General features: G+C 56.6%; 1 protein-coding gene across 2 annotated transcripts in view; it reads right to left on the bottom strand.

Annotated features, from left to right (window-relative positions):
* Positions 1-3,898: 3,898 nt before the first annotated feature.
* Positions 3,899-20,753, bottom strand: part of SEZ6L (seizure related 6 homolog like) — a 38,984-nt gene continuing 22,129 nt past the window's right edge. The window contains exons 2-17 of one of the 2 annotated variants that reach the window (XM_065033642.1): positions 18,606-19,376; positions 18,233-18,366; positions 14,708-14,900; positions 13,997-14,182; positions 13,402-13,567; positions 12,426-12,592; positions 11,247-11,441; positions 11,020-11,158; positions 8,815-9,011; positions 7,460-7,654; positions 7,128-7,319; positions 6,707-6,901; positions 6,189-6,221; positions 5,931-6,042; positions 5,584-5,686; positions 3,899-5,327 (exon numbers count right to left, since the gene is read on the bottom strand). In XM_065033642.1, the coding sequence (XP_064889714.1) occupies positions 5,298-5,327; positions 5,584-5,686; positions 5,931-6,042; positions 6,189-6,221; positions 6,707-6,901; positions 7,128-7,319; positions 7,460-7,654; positions 8,815-9,011; positions 11,020-11,158; positions 11,247-11,441; positions 12,426-12,592; positions 13,402-13,567; positions 13,997-14,182; positions 14,708-14,900; positions 18,233-18,366; positions 18,606-19,376 (3,008 nt within the window). In that variant the 3' untranslated portion in view covers positions 3,899-5,297. Of the gene's footprint in view, positions 5,328-5,583; positions 5,687-5,930; positions 6,046-6,188; positions 6,222-6,706; positions 6,902-7,127; positions 7,320-7,459; positions 7,655-8,814; positions 9,012-11,019; positions 11,159-11,246; positions 11,442-12,425; positions 12,593-13,401; positions 13,568-13,996; positions 14,183-14,707; positions 14,901-18,232; positions 18,367-18,605; positions 19,377-20,753 lie in introns of both variants that reach the window. The other variant, XM_065033643.1, reaches the window with a different exon arrangement.

The raw sequence follows: 20,753 nt of genomic DNA, 5'->3' as shown, positions 1-20,753 counted from the left end.
TGCAGCAGTTGAGATGCAGGGGATGCTAGCCCTAGTGTTTGTGGCCCTAGGAATGGGAGCACCCAGGGATGCAGGCACCCAAGAGACAGGATGCTGGCTCCAGGGACACCGACTATCAGGGATGCAGCAGTTTGGATGTATGGGATGCTGGCTCCAGGGATGCAGGGAGTACTGGCTGCAGGGTTACAGGCACCTGTGGACACAGCACCCCAGATACAGGGGCTGCTGCTCCCTGAGGATCCATGTGTTTGGGATGTAGGGGACAGGAGCACCCGGGGAGGCAATATGCTAGGTGCAAGCCGCCGGGAGATGCCTAAACAAGGATGTGCAGGTGTGCTGCAGAACCTGGGTTGAGGGCAGTGTTGGAGCTGAGGTTCCTGGGCTGTGGCAGCTTCAGCTCCTGGGAGTTCCCTTGGAGAGCCCATAGGCAGTGAGAGCAGCAGCTGCAGAGTTCCAGAAGAACCTGGCCATGTCTAACAGCAGCAGCTCAGCACTTGGAGCAAACAGACTTAGTGCAGCTGCCTCACACACACTTGGCTCCAGCTACTTCAGCCAGCCCATGGGGCTTGACAAAATGTTCTCTTTCTAAGCTGACCTTGCATTTGTTCAGACTTTGGCCCTATGGAAGTGACCAGTTTTGCAAGCTGGCAGTAGAGGAAGCAAATTTTTTTTGCAATTTGGGGTGTCCTTTAACAACCCTTCAGTACTGGTGAAAAAACAGTTTGTCTTGAGCCTTTCTGCTTCCTGCTTCTTGCTTTTTTCCTCCCCATTTCCCATTCACCTAGGCACATACTGTCAAATCCAGTGGTTCCAGGAGCCCCAAAGGTCCAGCCCTCCCTCCACCATGCCCTCTGGTGCCAGAGAAGCTGCTGGACCAAGCTGACTGCAGGCAGAGCCCGGCACAAGCAGAGCCCTGGCAGCGCTGCCCTGCTCTGTGGCACAGTGCCACGTGGAGCTGCGTGGGACACGTGTCACCACTCCCAGTGCGGGGGAAGCCCTGCTTTGTTTTGCAGGTTTTGCCATCCGATGCCTGCACATCCATCCGCTGTCACAGCTTGAACTGGGTTTTAGCAGTGACCTAAGGGCTGCTCTGCCCAGGCCCTGCACTTTGTGATTGCTCTGGAGCAACCTCAGCCCCAGATTCTGCACACCTAAGCTGCACCTTGTTCTCTGTCCCAGCACATTTTTGCCTCCTTTCTGCTCCTGTTGTTCCTTTGTGCTCCCACCAGCACATTCCCCACCCCAGCCCTCCTGGCTCCCCCTGTTTGCTCCCACAGCACCCTGGCAGTGTTGCATATTGCAGGGTGAAAGGAGGGTGGGTTTATTCCTTCCTGCTCTTTCCCAGACCCCACTCAGGCTCAGCCTGCACGTCCTGCCTGCCATTGGCAGGCAGTGCACCCTTCTGCTGGCAGCCACAGCGTCTGCTGGCTCTTGGGCTCTCTCATCCTTTCTCCCCTCCATCTGCCTTCTGCTCTCTGCTCCCTGCTCTGCTGCTCATCTCTTCTCTCTTTCCTCTGCCTTTAGGATGTCACCTGGGGCTCTTCACCCCCCAGCGCACCAAGCCCTTTCTCAATGCTGCACCCTCTCCAGCAACCTCTCTGCTGTGCAGCTTTCCCACAGCACTGGGGTGAGGGGGTGGAACTGAGATCTGAAGGTCTGGGCTCTTATCCTGACTCCCTGCTGTGCACTTCCCCCAATAATGCTGAGCCCATAACATGCAGCACAGAGGTTTCTCACAACACATCCTGCACCACCCATCCCTGCCCCATGTTGAGCATGCAGGGACCTGATGCCCCTGCCCTGTGCTCTTCAGAGGCTCTGGCAGGGATGCCAGAAGGGTTAACCCTGCTGCAAGACTCCTCTCGGGCTTGTGCTCTGCAGATCCCTGCTCCTCTCCTTTGGCATGGGTGATTCCCCCAGCTTGGGGATCTGGAGGAGATGTCATTCCCATCATGGCCCAGCTGGGATCCCCTTGCACCAGGAGGGGTCACTGGGCCCCAGGCAGGGACAGCAAGGGTCTGGCAGGGGACAAACAGGCAACGAGAGCAGGCACTAGACCATTACACAGCACAAGGACCGGGAGCAGCCCCAGGATGTGCTTGGCACGGCTCTGCCAGCGACACCCTGGCAGGAGCCCCATCTGCACGGCAGCCTCCTGGCTCCAGCCCTTCCTTCTCCCTCTTCCCGAGATGTGCTCCCAGGGCAGACAGTGCCTGGTGTCCCCCTGAGCCGCCGCCAGGATGCGGCTGGAGCCAAATCTGGCTTGTGTTCTGCCAGGGCCAGGATTTCCGAGGGCATTCAGGCTGGAGCTGGGATGGTGCTCCCAGAGGGGTCCTCCCTGTGCCCCTGAGCCGAGGAGACCTCCACCCTGACAGCTCCTGCTCCCTGAGCCCCTGCCAGAGCAGCTGGTGCCCAGGAAGTGTGCAGGACTCTCTGAGCCTGGCTTTATCCCTCAGCTCTGCATCCCTCCCACAGCATTTCTGCCTCTGGGCACTGCTCTACTGCTGGCCCAGCCTGAGCCCCCCCCGCTCTTTGCTCTTTAATCACATTCCACCTCCGCACGGTTCCCCCCAAGCCGCTGTTGACTCCTGCTGAGAAATAACCCAACAATGGGGGAAGGTGCAGGGATGTGGCCAGCGAATGGCTATATGAAATCCCGCTGGGGAGGGATGCTCTGCCTCACCACCCTGCAACGCAGCTGTAAGGGAGGTGAGGGGTCCCTGCTGCTCCACCCCCAGCTCAGGCGGGTGGGTGGGCACAGGGACCCTTGGCTATGTGACTGCCAGGGGACGAGCACACTGCGTCCCCCCGCCGTGGGGGACAGGCGGGTAATGGCTGTGGCTGCTGCGCTCAGACAAAGCTTCATCCGCGGCACAAAGCGCAAAGCCAGAGATTGGCTCCTGCTTTACGTCACCGAGGAGGAACAGCAGTATCAAGAGGTTTTTTTTCTCCCCTTCATTTTAATTCTGTTGCAATCTCTGTCCAAAAATAACCCAAGCTTCCTCCCCCGGGAATACTCTGTATCAGAGCCTTGGCTCCTTCGCCCCCCTGTGCATTAGCCTAACAGCTGCTAAACGAAGCTATTATCTTATGTCACATTGTAACCTTTTTAAAAAGCACATTTTCAGAGTGCAGGATTATTCTCCTGTTTCATGTGGGGCAGTGCAGGGATACACAGGAGGCCCTGGGTTTTCTGGCAGGGTGGCAGGTGCCCCAGCTGGGGGCATTTCCCAGGGTGCTGGGGGGGGCTGCATGTCCCTGTCCCTCCCCGTTGGCCACTGCCACGGAAACCTGGGGCTCTGCAGGTGTTGGGAAATGCTCTGAACCATGCCGATCTGCTGCGCATTGCAGGATGAGGCCAGCGTGGAGACATACAGGTGGCAGGTGAGGCAGCCCCCCCATATTCTCCCTGTGGTTTTGGGGAGATGCTGTCCCCAGCAGGCACATGTCCCATGGGAGCTGCCAGGTGATGGCCATGAGTCTTCAGGGCATGGAAAGGCTAAGTCCCCAAAGGCCTCCTACCCACAGGGCTGTGCTAGCAGGGCTTCTGAAAACCTTCTGCACATCCTCTGTGACATGGCTGTGGGTCTGCAGAGGGGTCCCAGTGCCTCGGGCAGGACTCAGACCACCACCCACCCCATGAGGCATCTCTGCGGCTGGGCTGGCACGGGTGGTGTTGGGTCCAGGTGGAACCAGCGCTGACTCCCGTAAGAGGAGAGATGTCCCCAGGGTTGTGTCAGCTCGTCCTGTGGCCCGGTGAGGTGTGTGACGTGCTCGGTGCTGACCCTCGCTTGCACCAGGCCTGCAGTCCAAGTCTCTGCAAACCGATTTCAGACATTTAAAAGTACAGAACAAATTGTATTGAGGTTATACTGAATGCTAGAGTTTCCCATGGAAGTACTTTATCATGTTCAAAAATATTTAATCCCAGCAATTTTCACATTGTTCTTATAAAAACAGACATGTATGAAGGGAAATGAAATGCTTAGTACATTTTTGGCACTTTTTTCTTTTTTTTTCTTTTTTTTTTTTTTCTTAACCTTTACAAATTACAAACACACATTCATTGTTTTTAAAGGAAAAAAACTAAGTCTCAGCTGTACACTGCAGAGATGCACTAACCACCCCAAACCTAAACCAGTCTCCTGTGGTTACAATTGCTGTTCTACAAGGACAAAAGAAAGACACCAGCAGCCAAGGACACCTTGGTGGCTTCACTGCCATCCCCAGGGCCTGGCAGTGGGGGGGGCCCAGGGAGGAGCTGGCCCTTTGGGGGTCTGCGTTCCCATAGCTGGGGAGCAGCCTGTGGCCAGCTCTGACAGGGGTGAAGGCAGTGAAGTAGGGTGGGTGATGCTGAGGCTCAAACTGGGGTCCCACTCTGGTGGGACCAACTTTGCTGGGCTGATTTCTGCCCATTTTGCTCCCTCCTGCTTATCCTGAGATGCTACCGGGGGACAAGGGTCCCATTAGTGGGATTGGGCTCTTCCTGGTAAGGGTGATGAAGTCACTGATGAGGAACAACCAGGGTGAGCAGAGGCACTGGCTGCTCCACTGGTGCCCAGGGTGGTGTCCTGGGGGCTGCTGGGGGTGGCTGGTTAATGCTTCTCCGTGGAGCTGGGACTCCTGGCTCACTGCCTCTCGGCATCCAAAGCAAAGCGGGAAAAGAAAAGTGGCATGTACCTCGTGTGTGCCAGGCCGTCCCCTGCTCCCCGCATGGCAAGCAGGGCTCTGCACCGGCCGGCAGCTTTCCTGAGCCACAGCGGGGACGGTCCCTGCACCGGTGGCACACAAGTCCTGGTGGTCCCTGAGCCCCCAGCTGCAGGTCCCGCTGGGGACGAGGGGAGCAAGGACAGATAGGGGGCTGGCAGCCCCTGCAGCAAACTCTGCGCCTACCTCAGCTCCCAGCAATCAACTGCAGGCTCTTGCAATGGAGACGTTTTTAATTTTTAACAACAGCAGAACCGCAGAAATCCACCTGCATGTCTGTGGGCAGTGCCAGGGAACGTGCTGCCACACTGTGGGGGACAACGGGCGCCCCCACACCTCCCCAGGACCCCCCGGGCTTTGCCCCGGCTCCCGCTGCTGCCTGCGCCTGGGGCTCTGCAGCACACCTATCGCAGTTTAAATAGAATAAATACAGTGAAGAAAACAGTAAAATCTTCAATAAAGAGGCAAAAGGAAAGACAACAGCAGGTCCAGGGGTCCAACCAAACTCCACGTGGTCTCTGGATTAGTTACTGAGGAAGTTCTATGAGAGCACATTAAGGTCACAGTCGGAGACTCTCTTACCAATGTCCTTATATCGAAACTTCATATTCTCTTGTTTCCTGAGAGCAAGAAAAAAACAGTTGAGGGCAGCAGCTGCATTTCAGGATAATCTCCCTGTTCCCAGGTGGCAAGAGAGGCCCCAGGAGTTGTTTTGCTCCCAGGGAAATGGTGCTGACCCTGCCCAGACCCTGCAACCCCCTCTGTCCCCTCCCGCCTGCCAGAGGAGGACAGAACCCCTGACAGGGATGGAGCCATCCCCCCGTCACTTCCCCATGGGGACAGTCCCCAGGGAGGGATGGGTGCAGCAAGACTCACCCCTGTCTCATAGATTGGGTTGTCAAACTCCGTTTCTACCGTGATCTGGCTGTAGGGGTGGGAGTACATGAGGGGCAGGCGGAGGCTGGAGTAGTACCGACACCTGTGGGGGGGGACATGGGAGTCACTGGGCAGCATAGCAGGACCCCAGAGCAAAGCACAGCCAGCCCTGTCCTCCCATGTCCCCGCATCCTGGCTCCCCCTGCCCCCCAGGGACCCTGGAGCAGACCTTGGTGCTGGGTCCCCAGACCCATTCCTGGGGTATGCGGCCAGCGAGAGCACAGCGGTGCTGAGCCAGTCCTGGCCATGTCCCTATGGGGCTCTCCCAGCCTGGCTGAATGTCCCACCTTGTGAGATAGATGTATGCTCCTCCCAGCAGCAGGGAGATGATCAGCACTGGGATGAATATGGCCAAGGCCATATTGCCCCCCTCGAGAGACGTCTCTGCAGCGGCTTCTGCTACTGAAAGGACAGGATCCATTATGTTGGCATTTTCAAGAACCTTGCGATCCCCCCTCTGCCTCTGCCCTCCCTCCTGCCCAGCTCCTCACAGGCTCTGGCTGAGGGCCCCGCATGGGCCTCACCCAGCAGATCATCCCACTCACCTTCCAGAGCATGTTCAAAGCTGTCTTGGTTCACTGGAAGAGAAATGGAGAGTTACTGGTATGTAACTGGGTTTGACTGGGTGTTGGCAGCTGTTGGCTACACAGGGAGCCTGGGCTCAGTGTCTCCCTGCCCCATCTGATCCCAGCCACACTGCAGACTTTCAGATTTTAATAAGCTCTCTGTAAGCTCACACTCAGGACTGGGCAAGTGAGACACCATCAGGACGGCTCTGCCTGGAGCCGTGGTACCCTCCAGAGAGCCTTGCTGCCCCAGAGACGAGGTCTCCATGGATTCCCACTAAGCAATAATTAAGGACAATCCATTCTTGCAGCTTAGTGGCAACAGGAAGGTCCTCCTGTGTCAAAAAAGCACAATAAACCCAGAAAAACACCCAGGTCTCAGGTGAGTTTAACTCCTGACTAGAAAACCACTGGGGGTTTGCAGCCAGATGAAGGTCCCCAGGCTGCCCCAGGTCAGGGACTGTGGCTGTCCCTGTGTACCCCAGGTCCCCCATTACCTTTGCAGACGGGCAGGGGTCCACTCCAGTGGGATGGCTGGCCCAGGATGCATTTGATGGTGACCTCCCCCATGAGCTCAAAGCCTTCATAGCACATGAAGGTCAGGGACTCTCCTGGCAAGTAGAGGCGCTTATAAAGTATTTGGTACCCGTTTTCTGGCAGTCCTGGGTTATCGCAGGCCAGTGACTCCTCGGCTGAAAGGGAACACATCGTGGCGTGAGCCCCAGGGCTTGGGCTGCCAAGGGAGAGAAGGAGCTGAGGAAGCACCTGAGATCTCACCCCATCCCGCTTTCAAGTAGCTCAAAGCTCTGCACCACCCTGCATGGCTGGGGAAGGTCTCAGCTGCAGGGGAGAGCTTCCCAGGATCCCCGAGAAGAGCAGCTGAGCTGCAGGAGAGCAAGAGAAACCCCCCGAACTTACAGACACAGTGCGGGAGCCGTGAGGTCCAGATGGGTGTCCCCGTCTCGCGGCTGTAGCAGGTCAGCAGCGAGCTGCCCTCCAGCACAAAGCCGGGGTTGCACGTGTACTGGATGGTGGTCCCCACCAGCAGCACCGGGTCGGAGATGAGGCGGGTCGAGTGCTCCACCTCCCCCGGGTCTGTGCAGTACATAACTGGGGAGAAGAGGCCGCGTGAGTGGGGACCCCTGACACGGTGGCCAGGGACGGCAGTGGTCATGAAGATGTGTGGTCACAGGGACGCCAAGGGGACAGCAGCACGTTGCTCAGGGCACAGATGCTGCTTCTGTACTTACTCTTTTCGCAGAAGGGGGGGTCGCTGCTCCAGCTGAGGTCCCACTGGCAGGTGAGGGTGTCGCTCCCCACAATGTCATAGCCCGGGTCGCACTGGTAGGTGATCTTGGCCCCTCTCACCAGCTCTGTGTGCGATGTGGTCTTCCAGCCATTCTGGATCTCAGGCAGGTCAGAGCAGGAGTCGTTGCGGGACACCTCTGCAGCCAGGAGAGACGCTGGCTGTCACTCACCGAGTGGAACCCCGCAACACAGCCCTCCTCGGAGCCACTGCATGGGGACATGCGGCTCTTTGCCATGCTTCTGTCCCTCCCCAACAGCTCTCTGATCCCAGGCACCACAGACAGTGGGGCCTGGTCTCCGGGTGGCGTCACCTGGGCAGAGGGAAGGTGCAGCAGCAGGTAATGGGGGCTCTTTGAAGCCTCCCCAGCCCTGACAATAAAAGCAGGCATAGTGCTATACTGATCAGGGCAGTGTCTGTGCTGGGCTCAGGACAAAAAGAGCAGCCTGGGAACACAAGGCTCAGTGCTGACTGCAGACGAGGAGCAGTGTTGATGCCATGGTCACGGCACAGCAGGTTTGCTCTGGTGAGGGGTTTGTGCCCTGCTGTCTCCAACCCTGTGTGCTGCAGTGCATTGAGGAGGGGACCAGGTGATCTGCATTGCAGTTTGTTCTCTGTTTGTCATAACCAGGGCTGTCAGCAGTGGAAAGAGCATGCTTGGAAGAAGTCTGCCAAGGGAAGACAGGCAGGGGGAGAGCCAGGCAGTGAGACCGCAGGCAGCCGTGGGGAAGGAGTGTCCTTTCTAGTCCTTGTCCCTTCCTTGGGCACCAGCCACTCTGGTCTGGCGGACACGGCTGCACCAAAGAACATGTGAACAGCCGTCTCCAGGTGTAGTCTCAGCCCCTCCAGAGCAAGGAGTTGTGAGCTGGGGATGCCCATCTCCGGAGCCAGCCCAGGGATGGGGTTTAGTGTCCTCTCCTGGGAGGACATGTCACTGCAGCACCTCAGTGCCATCAACCCCGTGCCTGAGTGTGTGTGTTGGGGGGATTTCCCCCCGTTTCCAGCCATTTCCTTCCCTGTTTTGCTCCACAGTTGCACTGGGCTAGATTAGGGCTAACATGGACCAAAAATGCAGCTGTCCTCCTGCAGAACCACCCCAGAACTGACTGACCCAGAGACCTGCAGTGGGGCTAGGGGTTTCTGTAGAAAGTGAGTTGTGCAGAAAAGTTTTGGTGTCACAGCAACTCTCCCTGCTTCCACACCCAGTACCTGGACAACCTGGTCTGGCTGTGTGTCACAGTCCCCACCTGCACTGCAGTGACAGTGCCAGGGATGCGCTCAGCACCCTGCTCTCCCTACCTATGTAGTTCATGATGAATCCTTGCCCCTTCCCGAAGATGAGCCCGGCAGGGTCCGAGTGGAACTGGATGGTGAGGTCGGGACTGGAGGAGTAGAGCTTCTGGGGCCCGCTGCTGCCGATGTACTGCCCCAGGATGCGGGCGGTGAGCTCATCCCCATCGTAAATGGTAAGAATGTCGCTGTTGCTGAGGTTCAGGCTGGAAAGAAGAGCTCGGTTAGCGGCTGCAAAGGAGAGCTCGGCTAGCGAGCAGCTTGGGCGGGGAGTAACGTGATGGTGTCGGGCTCAAGTGGCAGCGAGGAGACCGCCTGCCCCAGCACTGCCGTGCAGCCAACCTGCCTTGTGACCTGTCCCCAGACCTGTGCCATCCCCAGGCAGACTGGGCAAGCGCTGTGGGATCGGCCTGCCCCCGGTGGGGTCGCAGAGCGGGTTTTCAAACGGCGAACCTGTAGCTTCCCGGTGTCATCTTGCCGTCCGCGCTGTCCCCGCCTGTCCCCGCGGCCAGCAGAGAGCAGTGGCGGCCCGCGGATGGGCGGCTCGGCCGGGATGCAGCAGGGAATGACTGGGATCCAGGCGGGCAGGCAGCAAACGCTGCTGCAGGGCCAGGGCCAGCCCGGGCAGCAGCCCCATTCTCCCCGTTTGCTGCAGGGATGGGGCTGTGCCTTGGGCGCAAGCAAAGGGCTTCCAAGCAAAGAGCAGACAATGGATGCTCATCCCCGTGGAAACATGGCTCCATCATGTCCCATTCCTGCAGGGGAGCTGCCAGGCTTCCTCCTGCCCCTGCAGCCCCACCGCTGGCTGCCTGCTCAGTGCTGTTAGCAGTAGTATGGGCGAACCGATCAGATCAACCCCAAGGATGGCACAGACGGTCCTGCATGCCGGGGCACGGCCAGCACCCAGTGCTCCGCTACGGGACAGTGCAGGAGGGTCTGGGACAGGGACACCATGTCTACCCCTTTCCCGTCAGGGAGAGAAACGGGATGCTCCTGGACCTGCAGAAGGAGTCTTCATCAGGTCTGAGGCTGAAGTAACTTCCCCAGCCAGACCTGGACTGCTGCACCTGGGCAGGATTCATCTGGCTGTGTGTGCAAACACCCGTGAGCCCAGGACATGATTGCTCATGGCGGGACCCCTGCCCTGCACACTGGCCCATCTAATTCAGCCTTGTTTGGAGATGCCTGAGCTGATCCCCAAACATTTTATTAAGAATGTTCTTGGAAGGCGCCCAGCTAATCCCCATGGCAAGCTGACATTTGTAGTAAATCTCTGCTTTCTGTCAAACATGATTTTCTCAGTGACATTTATGTTTGATGACTTCAAATCACTTGGCCTCCAGTTCTGCTCAGCCCAAGCACCCACAAAGCTGAGAGAGGTGCACTGGGAGCTCCAACTTGTGAGTTTTACAGAAAGCTTTAAAACCTTTATGACTCTAAGCCCCTACTTGAAACACACTCTCCACTTGAAAACCAAAAATAGCATTGAAGATTCCCTTTGTACTGGCAGCATTATCATGCCAAGGGCTCCCAGCCTGGCATTGGATCCCCCACCCTTCTGACCCCCCTGCAGCAAGTGCTGCCGTGTCTGCCTGTGCCCGGATAGGGCAGCTGGGGCCTTGCTGGGCCTCTCTGCTCCACAGCCCCACAGCTTTCTGAGCTGTGTCACTGAATGGCACAGCAGTGGGCTGGCAGGCGGGAGTGGAACTGGTGCATTTTATGGTCCCAGAAGAGGCAGAAAGCAGGGCACAAGACACAGGGCTGGACACAGCCTCCCACAGCCCCTTGTCCTCCCTCTGTCACACTCAGCCCAAAGACTAAGCTGAGGTTTCCAGCTCAGGGATGTCCCCAGGCATTCCTGGCCCTGAATGAACCAGCTTGTGACAGTGCTGCTGTCACCCTGGGACGCACATGGCCACGTGCTGCTATGGCACCACTCCCTGTGGCTTTGCTCCAGAGGAGTCCAGCAGCTGTCTCAGAAGAAATTACCTACTGCAATGGATGGTTTAACAGTGCTTTGAGCTTGGGGAGCAGCACTGGTACTGCCCTGGACCTCCACCTGGATGCTGAGGGCATCATAGGGCATTAGGAAAGCTCCAACGGGGAGAACAGGGAAAAGACATGGGTCTGTGGCTGGGGGGAGCAGCGACAATGCAGCCAAGTAGGCTGAGCACTGACAGGGCAGAGACACGTGCCAAGGTCTGGACTACTTACAGCTGGATGTCCAGGAAGAGCCGCTTCTCCTCGCCAACGTGGACCCGCCAGATGCAATCCTCCCCCTCCGCGTAGGGCTCCGGCCAGTTGGGGGACAGGATCACCCCAGCCATGGCAGTCAGCTCCCCCCCGCACATTGCTGTGGGAGCGAGAGGCAGGTGGGGCTCAGACAGGGCTCTGGGGGTGCTCACGCCCCCCCCAGCATCGCCTTGTGCATGGGGACAGACCTCGGCACAGCGGCTCTGTGTCGTTCCAGTACGGGTCCCGCATGTTGACGCACTCGATGACAGCAGGGCCCTGCTCCAGGGAGTGCCCAGGGTCGCACGTGAACTCCACGGTGGTGCCCAGGTTGTAAGTGGGGTCGGAGGTGGTGAAGTTCCCATTCTGGATGTAGGGCTCGTAGCAGTGGCCCCGCTCGAAGGCTGGAAGACAAACCTCCCGTTAGCCACAGAGACACAGCACTGGGTTGGGGACGCACTGCCCACCCCCTGCTCCTCACACCTCAGCTCTGGGGCTTTGATGCAATGCTCAGCTGGAAACACATTCCTCCATTCCTGCCCTGCATGGGTGTCCTCTTCCATGGCATATTTTACAGGCAATTTGGATTAACAACAGTTTATCTGTCCTGAGCCACACAGGTTTAACCAAACTTTATTTCCATTGTGTCTCAGCATCAGTCACACACTTGCTGTGTTGCCATTTGCTGTATTTGCTGAGCAATCTCCCCTGGGATTACTGCACCTTACTGAGATTGCTCAAAGGCAGGAGGCTCCCACAGGACTGATCCCACCAGCAGGATGCACTTGAATGACAAGAGGAGCAAACCTGTGTGAGCTGCCTGGGGCTTGCCCAGTGCCCCGTCCCCAAAGGAGCCGCTGGTGGGGCTGGGGAAGGCAGAAGCCAGGACAGCCCTATCTGCACGGCTGATGTGGGCTCAGTGCCCAGCAGTGCTATGCTATGAGGACTGAGGGGACAGACTGGGTGGTGGCGGTCACCACAGACTGTGTAATTCCAATGGCACCAATGGCCTTTTCAGCCTGTGTTCAGAGGAGCCCCATCCTGGACACGGCACCTGGTGCCCCAGGGCTGCCCCACGGCAGGCACAGGAGACACATCCTGTGGACATTCAGCTCACCAACAGCATTTCGCTATTTCTTTTCCCACTTATTGCCAGGCAAATGCATTCCTCAAAGCTACACCAACCCCAGATGAGGTTTGGGTTGCCCTGTGTGGCTGCAGTGACATGGGGACTGCGGCACAGCGGAGCACGGGCTCTGCTGGTGCCAAGGCAGCCAAGACCCTTCTGACAGATTTCTCTAGTAAATTGCCTGAATGTCCCAAGGCCTGGGGGTGCTTCTTGAGGCTGGTCTGGGGTTCTCAGGGGCACCAAAATGAGAGCACATCACCTTCAAAGCGTATGTTGAAAGCCGTGGTGGACGCCGGCTCCTCTGCTAGGAAGTCAATCCTGATGGAGGAGCCGTCGCTGATCACCCCCTCGAAGGGGACGCTGTCGGCACGCAGCGAGTCATAGAGGACAGCAGACTGGTTTGTGTCCCCGCTGTACACCACCATCCTGCAAGGGAGGACACGGCACATTACATGGGAGAAGCATTCATGTGTCTCCCCAGAGCATTGCCTCTCATGCTCATGGCATTTTAAAGAAATTGTGCAAACAAAAATTCACCAACCAGATAAGTCTCTTTTACGGTGTCATAAACAGGGGCTTTATTCTTCGATTTTACTACAGGTCATAAAGCTGCTTTACTGCCTGTTACCAGCCTGAATGTTAATGCTGTTTAAACACAAGCGTCAGCACCACTAGTGTGTGCTTTGTGTTACGGGTGCTGATCACGGGCGACTCGCAGCTCCCTGCACCACAGTGGTGTGTGGTGCTGGGCACTGGGTATTTGGGGGAGGAGGGGACATGTGTGACACAGCCCATGCATTGCCCCACAGCTGGTGGGATCTGGAGACCTGCAGGAACCCTGGCACGAAGTGCAGGGCCTTGGGACAGCAGGGGCTGGGGCTCTGCACTTGCCTCTCGCAGATCTTTTTGCTCAAAGACCTGTCGTGCCTCCTGAGTGCTTGGACACCTAAATCAGGATCCTTCTCCTTGCGCCAGGACCCTTCTCTGCCCTCATCCCCACCATCCTTTGGCTGGCAGCCTCCTCCATGCTGCACCTCAAGCTTGGGTCGGTGCTGTTCCCTGGAACACCCGCAGCCTGGTCACCATGAGAGGTGAGTGGAGGAGCTGAGACCAGGTGGGAGCTCCCAAGCTTTGGTCTATGTATCACCCAGCAAAGCTCCTGGCTCTGCACTTTGGGCAGAGCAAAGCTCTCTGCAGTCCTGGGGTGTAGGGAGGGGGCTCAGCGCAGGCCTCACCTGTCCTTCTCGGTCAGCAGCAGCTTCTCAAAGTGCAGGTGCAGCTTCTGGCCTGGGGGAGCCCCGATTGCCCACACACAGTACATGCTGCTCGACTGGTTGCCCGCATAGCTGGGCGAGAGGACGCGGCCGATGGTGGCGTTGTGGATTGTCCCGCCACAGGGAGCTGAGACAAAGAGCACAGCCACTGAGACACAGGGCAGGAACACAGGGAGGCATTTGCACCTGGAACTTCTCCACAGCAAAGGGTTTGAAGCACTCTACTCCACTCGATGGAGAGCTCATGCCCACCCAGCTTTCCTCACCAATCTTTAGTTCATAAACCTCTTGCCCGGCTTGGCTTTGCTTTGTTTTACGTATACAGATATATACTCACACACTCCATAAAATCCGCAATTTCCTTTCCCTTACCTGCCTAATTAGGCAGATTCTGCTGCCACTGGTGTGAAAACCCAAAGTACCTCTGGCTGGAATTGCTCTCGCTCACTCCCAGGACGGTGTTCAATTCACAGCGCAAAGAAAGCAACTCTAATTCTTTTTTTCTTTGGGGATCCCAATCTTTCTTAGCCCTGAGGCTGAACACCAAAGCGCGTACCTGAGCAGATGGGCTCTGGGCTGCTCCAGTGCGGCCTGGAAGCGTTGATGCACGTGAGCACCCGGGGCCCCTGCAGCTCGTAGCCCAGGTGACAGTGAAAATGAGCAATTCCACCCGAGTGCAAATCCATCACGGTGACGTCTCCGAAGTCAGGTCTCCGTGGAAAGTTGCAGCTCAGCATAAACACTGGAACAAACACACTCGTTTTAGAGCATAGGGCTTGTCTGCTCCAAACCACCCCGTAGCCGAGGGGAGGACACAAGGGACGTGCTGGATGTGCCCATGCTGCCACAGACCGACCCTGCGGCTAAGGGCCAGCATCAGAGCACCGATGAACCAGCAAGTGTCTGCTTTTCTAACTGTTACTGCTTTTGCCCAGACACAGTTTCTATTTTAAAAAATAATTTGCTTGAACTCATCTATTTTTTATAGCTCTGCAAGGGAAAAAATAGACTTGCAGGCTGGGTCTGTGCAGGAAGAGCTGCTGCATGGGAACAGAAATGGGGCAAGGTGGATGTGAGGAGCACACCAAACACTGGGGTCTGGGATATCAGTGCACCTTGAACCCTCTTTCCATGGCATGACAAGAGCTGATGCCTTGAGCATGGACATCCAGCGAAACAAGAGCCCAGTGCCCTTATACCCTGCAGCCTGGTGAGACTGACACCCATCCCACCCATCCTCGTGTGTCCGCAGCAGAGAGGCACCCACCCTGGTAGTGGAGTTGGAAGGTCCCCACCACCTCGTCCTGGAAGGTGCGGAAGTAGACAGAGATGGTGTTGGTGGGGCTACGGATCACCTGGCCCTCCACCAGCAGGCTCTGGTTAGCCAGGACCACCAGCGCGTCGCCATCCACCCCACGGATGGAAAGCACCTCCCCGTCGGACAGGTTCACGCTCTTCACCTGGAGGGAGCACAGACCTGTGAGCTGCGGAGTGAAGGTCGGGGTCCCAGTGATAGTGAGACAGAAGGGAGATGGAGTGGTCCCACGAGTCACTGGTCAGGATACTGGTAGGTCCCCAATTCCACTCTCATCAGCCCTGGGAGCAGAGCTGCATCTCAGGGCACCACGGCACTGAGCGTGGTCATGGCCAAGGCTCACCATCCTGAGCCGCGGCTGGGCTGTTCAGCACAGATCTGCCACCAAAACAGGTCATTTTTGCTCACCATCCGCCCCGTGCACCAGGGATCCTCCCCAGAATCCCTCATGCACACCAGGGAGTGATGTGGAGTCACTGCAAATGAGCAGTCCCAAAAGCCTTTAATTACTATTTGGAAATAGCTGAAAAGTAACCCCACATTTGCATTTCAGCTTAATAGATGGGCTCATATTTCAGCAGAAAGACGCTCATCAGATCATTTGTTTCCTTAAGTGGGTGAGGACCAGGGCTCTATACTTAGCACACACCACAGCCTCAGTCCGTAATTGTGAGCACTCCCGACGACGTTGTGACTAGAAGGATTTGTTGGTGTTGTCACAACTGTGCCTGTCCCCAGGGGCTGCTGGTACCACACACAGAGCCACTCGCAGTGCCTGGCATCCTCTCACCTTCTGCTGGAAAAAGCGAGATTTCATCTGGATAAACAACCCCATCCTGCCTGTCCTGAAGGTCCATAAGCCCTGAACAGTGCCTGGCAAAGTCTGGTCGTCACTTTGAACTCAGGAGGAGCTGATTTTGCCTTATTTTGCAGCAGTGTGCTGGGTCCCTGCAGAGTCCTGGTCTGCACCGCGGGGAACAGCAGTCCTCGGTCCTCATGGGTGTCACACAGCATGTTGGAAACATAGGACAAGTGTGTGCCCTGGACCCCAACCTGCCCTGGGTCATTTCTTCTCCAGGTTTTGTCCTGAAAATGTGCCACCCTGACACAGCGTACACACCCATTGCAGCTGATGGGCCAGCTCAGATCTAATTATTAATAAACAGAATGAGTTAAATGTTATTTGGGATTAATTATCTGGAGTGCGGGATCCAGGAAAGCTAAACAGCCTATGTACAATGTTAACAACTCACCCCCAGATCCCACTGGAGCGGAGTTTTTATTCCTGAGCCAGGTCTGAATCACTGCAAAGATGTTTCCAGGGTGTTTCTAACACATTTTGTTCTGAAGTCACTCAAAGATAAACCTTCTCCACAGCTAGCTTCCTCTGGTGATGACTAGCACCAAACGCACTATCTAGCACTGTGTCGCTCTGGCAAGAGAAACATCCAGGAGTGCTGTCTGAGTAGTTGAGTGGCCCTGCTCCCCAAAGCTATTCTACTGGGCAGGGATTCGGAGGAGCAGCTGGAGTGTGCAGAGCTCTGCAGAGGAGCTGATGGATGCTGCAGCCCCCGGCTCCTGGCAGGTTGGGGGCACCACTCAGCCTTCCCCTCCTTCAAATCCAGCACAGAGGAGCCTGAAGCAAGAATGTCACCGCCAAGGACCTCATGGCAGTAGCATCCTCAGGGGACTCCATCCACTGAGGTGGCATTGGCGGGTACAGATGCAGTGACCTGGTGCCAGGAACCATCAGTCACTGTGAGAGGGACCATATGTGCAAGTTCCTGCTGAGGCTGGGGAGGACAAGTTCTTACTTTAATCAGATTGCACCAATGTCAGCTCCAAAAGGGTTGGGAAGCCAGGAGGGATCCTTCATTCAAGCTGCCAGCCCCGCTCACCCACTAGAAAATCTCTTTAGGGAAATTCTATTTCCTGCCAAGAAGATTCAAGAATTTAAAAAATAAATATAATTTAACTAAACATTTGGAGAGCTGGCTGCTCCATGGCTCCCAGGGCCGCGATAGTGTGACCCAGCTGGTGTGGGGGCAGGCAGGCTGTGGCACAGCTCCCCCCAGGATGCTGTGGGGATGTAGGGGGCAGACCCCAGCCACAGGCGGGTGTGCTGGAAGCCCTTCCTGAGATGATGCCTGTCAGCCAGGCTTTGTGCCCAGGACCTTCCCCCATGCTCTCCAGCACATCTTTCCTCATGTTCAGGCTCCAGTGGGACCCGCTGAGACCATACACCACTCGTGACAGGGGAGGGCACCATCCAGGCTCCTCATAGAGCTCCGTCACCCCAGCTCCCCATGTCACAGAGCAGCACAGCACACACAGCTCTGCTGCTCAGCCTGGCTCCCCCCAAACCGGCATCTCCAGCAGGTCTGGCCCACAGAGCTCCTCGCTCAGCCCCAGCAAACCCACACAGAAAAAGGGAACCCCCGTGGGTCACCACTGAATCACGCCATCCTGACAGGTGAGCTCAGTCCTATTCCCCCTCCCCCAGCAAGGTTCCCCCTCTCCACCTCCATTACAGGAGCTGTGAATTAACTCCAAAGCACTTAAATATTCACCAGTTATCCACAGGAGGGTGAGGCAGCTGAGGAGGTTACACCGCATTACTCCAGCACCTACCCCATGTCATTAGCCTTGCAGCCATCAAAGCTTGCAGAGCTTGTATGCGTGAAACAATTAAAAAGCAATGGAAGGGAGTCCGTCAGCATGAAGCACAACATGGGGAGCAGTGGGAAGGTGACGGCACACAGGGCAGTGGTACCCGCAGCGGCTGTACTCGCAGCTCTGCGCTCCCGTGTGTGCCAGCTCACAGCGTTCGCAGACACCTGCATGCAGAGCAACCCTGTTCTCTGCACAGCTGGGGTTTGTTGTCAAATACCTGCTTGTCTCTGGGGTTTTAACCCTTCCAATCTCAGGGATGTGGCCCTGCTTCAGTGTCGGAGCTGTCTGTCAAAACCCATCCAAAGCAAGTGCTGGTTGGAGAAGTGACTTGGGCTGCCTACCCAAACCCCTCGAGGCTGCGCACACCCCCCAGCAGGCAGCGGGCAGAGGGCTGCGCTTGGCCCTGCTGCAGACACTGCTGCTGCTTCGCCCCTTCCCACAAAGGCTGAGCGCCTATTTTGCAAATTGCCTGCCAGCGTCTCGTTGTTAAATTAATTGCATGGCATTTTAATGCTTTGATCATCACTGACATTCAGGATGTACCAGTTCCCTCATATAGTTTATTTATTACATACCTTAAGAAAAATCTGGGTTTTGTGTTTTGTTTTTGTTTGGTTGTTTTTTTGCTGTTGTTTTTGGTGTGGGGGGGTTGGGTTTGTCTGTTTGTTTTTCCCTAGGAAGGGGAATTTTAGCAAGCACTGGCACCCGAGGCAGCCATGGCCAAGATGCAGGTTCTTTGCATCCTTTGTTGCCACAGTATGGGGGGGTGGACCATGGTGATTCCCCTACTGACACGCTTCTCACCTGGAGCTCGACGCCGTAGCCGGTGTAGACAGTGACGTTGTAGGTGCACTCCAGGTAGCTGTGCAGGGGCAGTGGGGGATAGTCCGTGGAGTCAATATAGCCCTCGGGGTCGTGGAAGCTCACGCTGCAGAGGACTGGAGGAACTCATGTCAGCGATTGTCCTGAGGAACCGGCTCACCCAGCAGCTCCCTCCTGCACCTGGGTGCTCCCGTGGCCCTAAATCCCAGCACCCCAGTCCCTGCTCCAGCAGCCAACCCTGCCAACGTGCAGAAGGTTTTGGGCAGCCTCCCAAACCCAGTTCACAGAGCTGGTCCCTGTCACCCGCTGTATCCCCCTCCCATGCCTCCCACCCTGTGCAGGCAGTGCAGCTTACCCGGGCTGGGCTCTGTGGTGGTGACGGTAGTGGTAATGATGGTGGACGTGGTGGTTTCTTGGCTCTCTTCTGACACAGAGCCGTGCACCTCACTCTCTGTGCTGTTTGTCCGGTTAATGGCAGCGCTGGCAGGAGCTGTGGTGGGAGCCTCACCGGCATCACCCGGGCCAGCGGGGAAGGGCCCAGGGACCCCCGGCGGCAGTGTGGATGGGGAGATCTGCAGAGCGGGGCGGCTGGTGGTGGCCTGTCCCACCCAGGGCAGCTCGGGGGTGCTCTGCTCCGCTCTGGCTGCTGCCTCTGCTGGCATATGTGGTGCTTGGGAGGCACCGGGGAGCCCAGAACCCAATGGGGTGGCCAGGGAGGGAGCCTGGGGGGGCCGTGGCAGGGTGGGCTTGGGCCTCGGGTGCTTCCTTGCCGTATTTACTTGCTTTGGAGCAGGTGGCTTTTTCTTAACAGGGAAAGTTTGTTTTGCATCAGCGTTGGGGGTGGTGGTGGGTGTTGGCAAGACACGGCTCTGCACCAGCAGCGTTGTCTCCTCCGCCACCAGCCCAGTGCCACCCTCTGCCACCGGCAGGAGGTTGAGGGCAGTGGCATGCCCGAGCTCCCTGGTTCCACCAGCCAAACCTGTGATGTGCCTGAGCTCCCCAGGTCCACCAGTCAAACCTGTGGTGTGCCCAAGCTCCCTGGCTCCACCGTTTGTGTTGTCCACCAGCTCTTCTGCAGCGAGAGGGTCCGGGCTGGCGGGAACCAGTGCTGCCCCTGAGCCGCTCTCTGCAAAAAAATGGAGAAAAGTGGGACTTGGACAACTCTGAGCATGAAATCGTAGCGGTGCCAGCGGCACGAAATCAGCCCCCTGGGGAGCTGTGGCTGATTGAATGCCTGCCGCTCTCCCAAACGGGCTCATTATGGGAAAACGATAATGAGCCTGCACAGATTCCCTGAAAGTTGGTTTTTTGCTGAAAGTTGGTGTCCTTATCTTGCCATTTCAGAGCTGCTATTTGGTCTCTTTATCTAGAGGTCACTTGTTCAGGGAGGTTCACTCGCTCCTGCTGAGTTTGTTGCTCTGGCTCGGTCTCTGTGAAAAGCCTTTATTTTTGCAATTGTCATCAGCAAATGTGGCTATTTCAAAGCGCCTGATTAGGCCATGGCTCTTTCCCATTGTCTTCCCCATGCTGCTGCCCGGCAGGGAACAGACACTGATTCACCGGCCTCCTCAGCCTCCCGCAGCAGAACACCACCCGCTCAAAGCCTCTCCTTGGGCAGCCACAACCTTTTGTGTTGGGTGAAGCAATGCGCGGGAAAGGAAGAGTAATCAAAGCTGCACCACCACCGCTTCGGCCGGGGAGTTTAATTGCATGAAATACAGATTTAGTCACCACCAGCATCTGATGGGGCTGCGGTCCACGGTGTGAAATAAGCTGTAAGCAGCACCGCAGCTCTGAGAAATGCTGCAGAAAGCTCTGAGAGGCAAAGAGTCAACATTTTCCATGGAAACAGCAGTTGCCAGGGAAGGCATTTAGTGTGCAGTGCTTAAAGACGCTGATTCCAGCCCCCTCTGCTCCCCTGTGAGGATTTAGAGCCCAGGTCCCCGAAATGTGGCACCTGGCTGGGCATGGTAGGTCTGTGAGCCCCCAGCCCTGCTGCTGGCCCGGGCACATGTTCTCCTCCAGCACTGCAAACCGAGGTGCCATCCTGCTCTGAAAAGTGGTTTGAACTGCCGTGACATCCCTGTGGGGCAGTGGGGACATGTCCACCAGAGCGTTGGGTTGCTGGGGGATCAGAGTGGCAGCTGGGGCTTTTTCTTCCCACACATAATCCAGCAAAACACAATAAATCTCTGGTTCACCTTGGGCATGTCATTACAGTTAGTGTTACAGATGCTTTAAACAAAAGCACAACTCTTGCATTAAATTTAACATGGGTTTTTTTGTGTGTTTCAAATTCTACTAATTAGGGTAGGACCAGAACAAAAAGGAAGAAAAGGAGCTTTTGGATGTGAAACCTGAAACACAGGGACTCTGCAGGGTAGTTGTTGCGGGGGAGTACCATCTCTCCGGCATCCAACCACCCTTTACACCACCCTGTGATTTTAGAGCCTTTCAACTTCTGCTGCTGATGCCTTACCATTAGTTTTACACAGCCATCACG

This window comes from Columba livia, chromosome 17, assembly GCF_036013475.1.
Source record: "Columba livia isolate bColLiv1 breed racing homer chromosome 17, bColLiv1.pat.W.v2, whole genome shotgun sequence".
Lineage (NCBI taxonomy): Eukaryota > Metazoa > Chordata > Aves > Columbiformes > Columbidae > Columba > Columba livia.
This window is presented reverse-complemented; position numbering and strand designations above follow the sequence as displayed.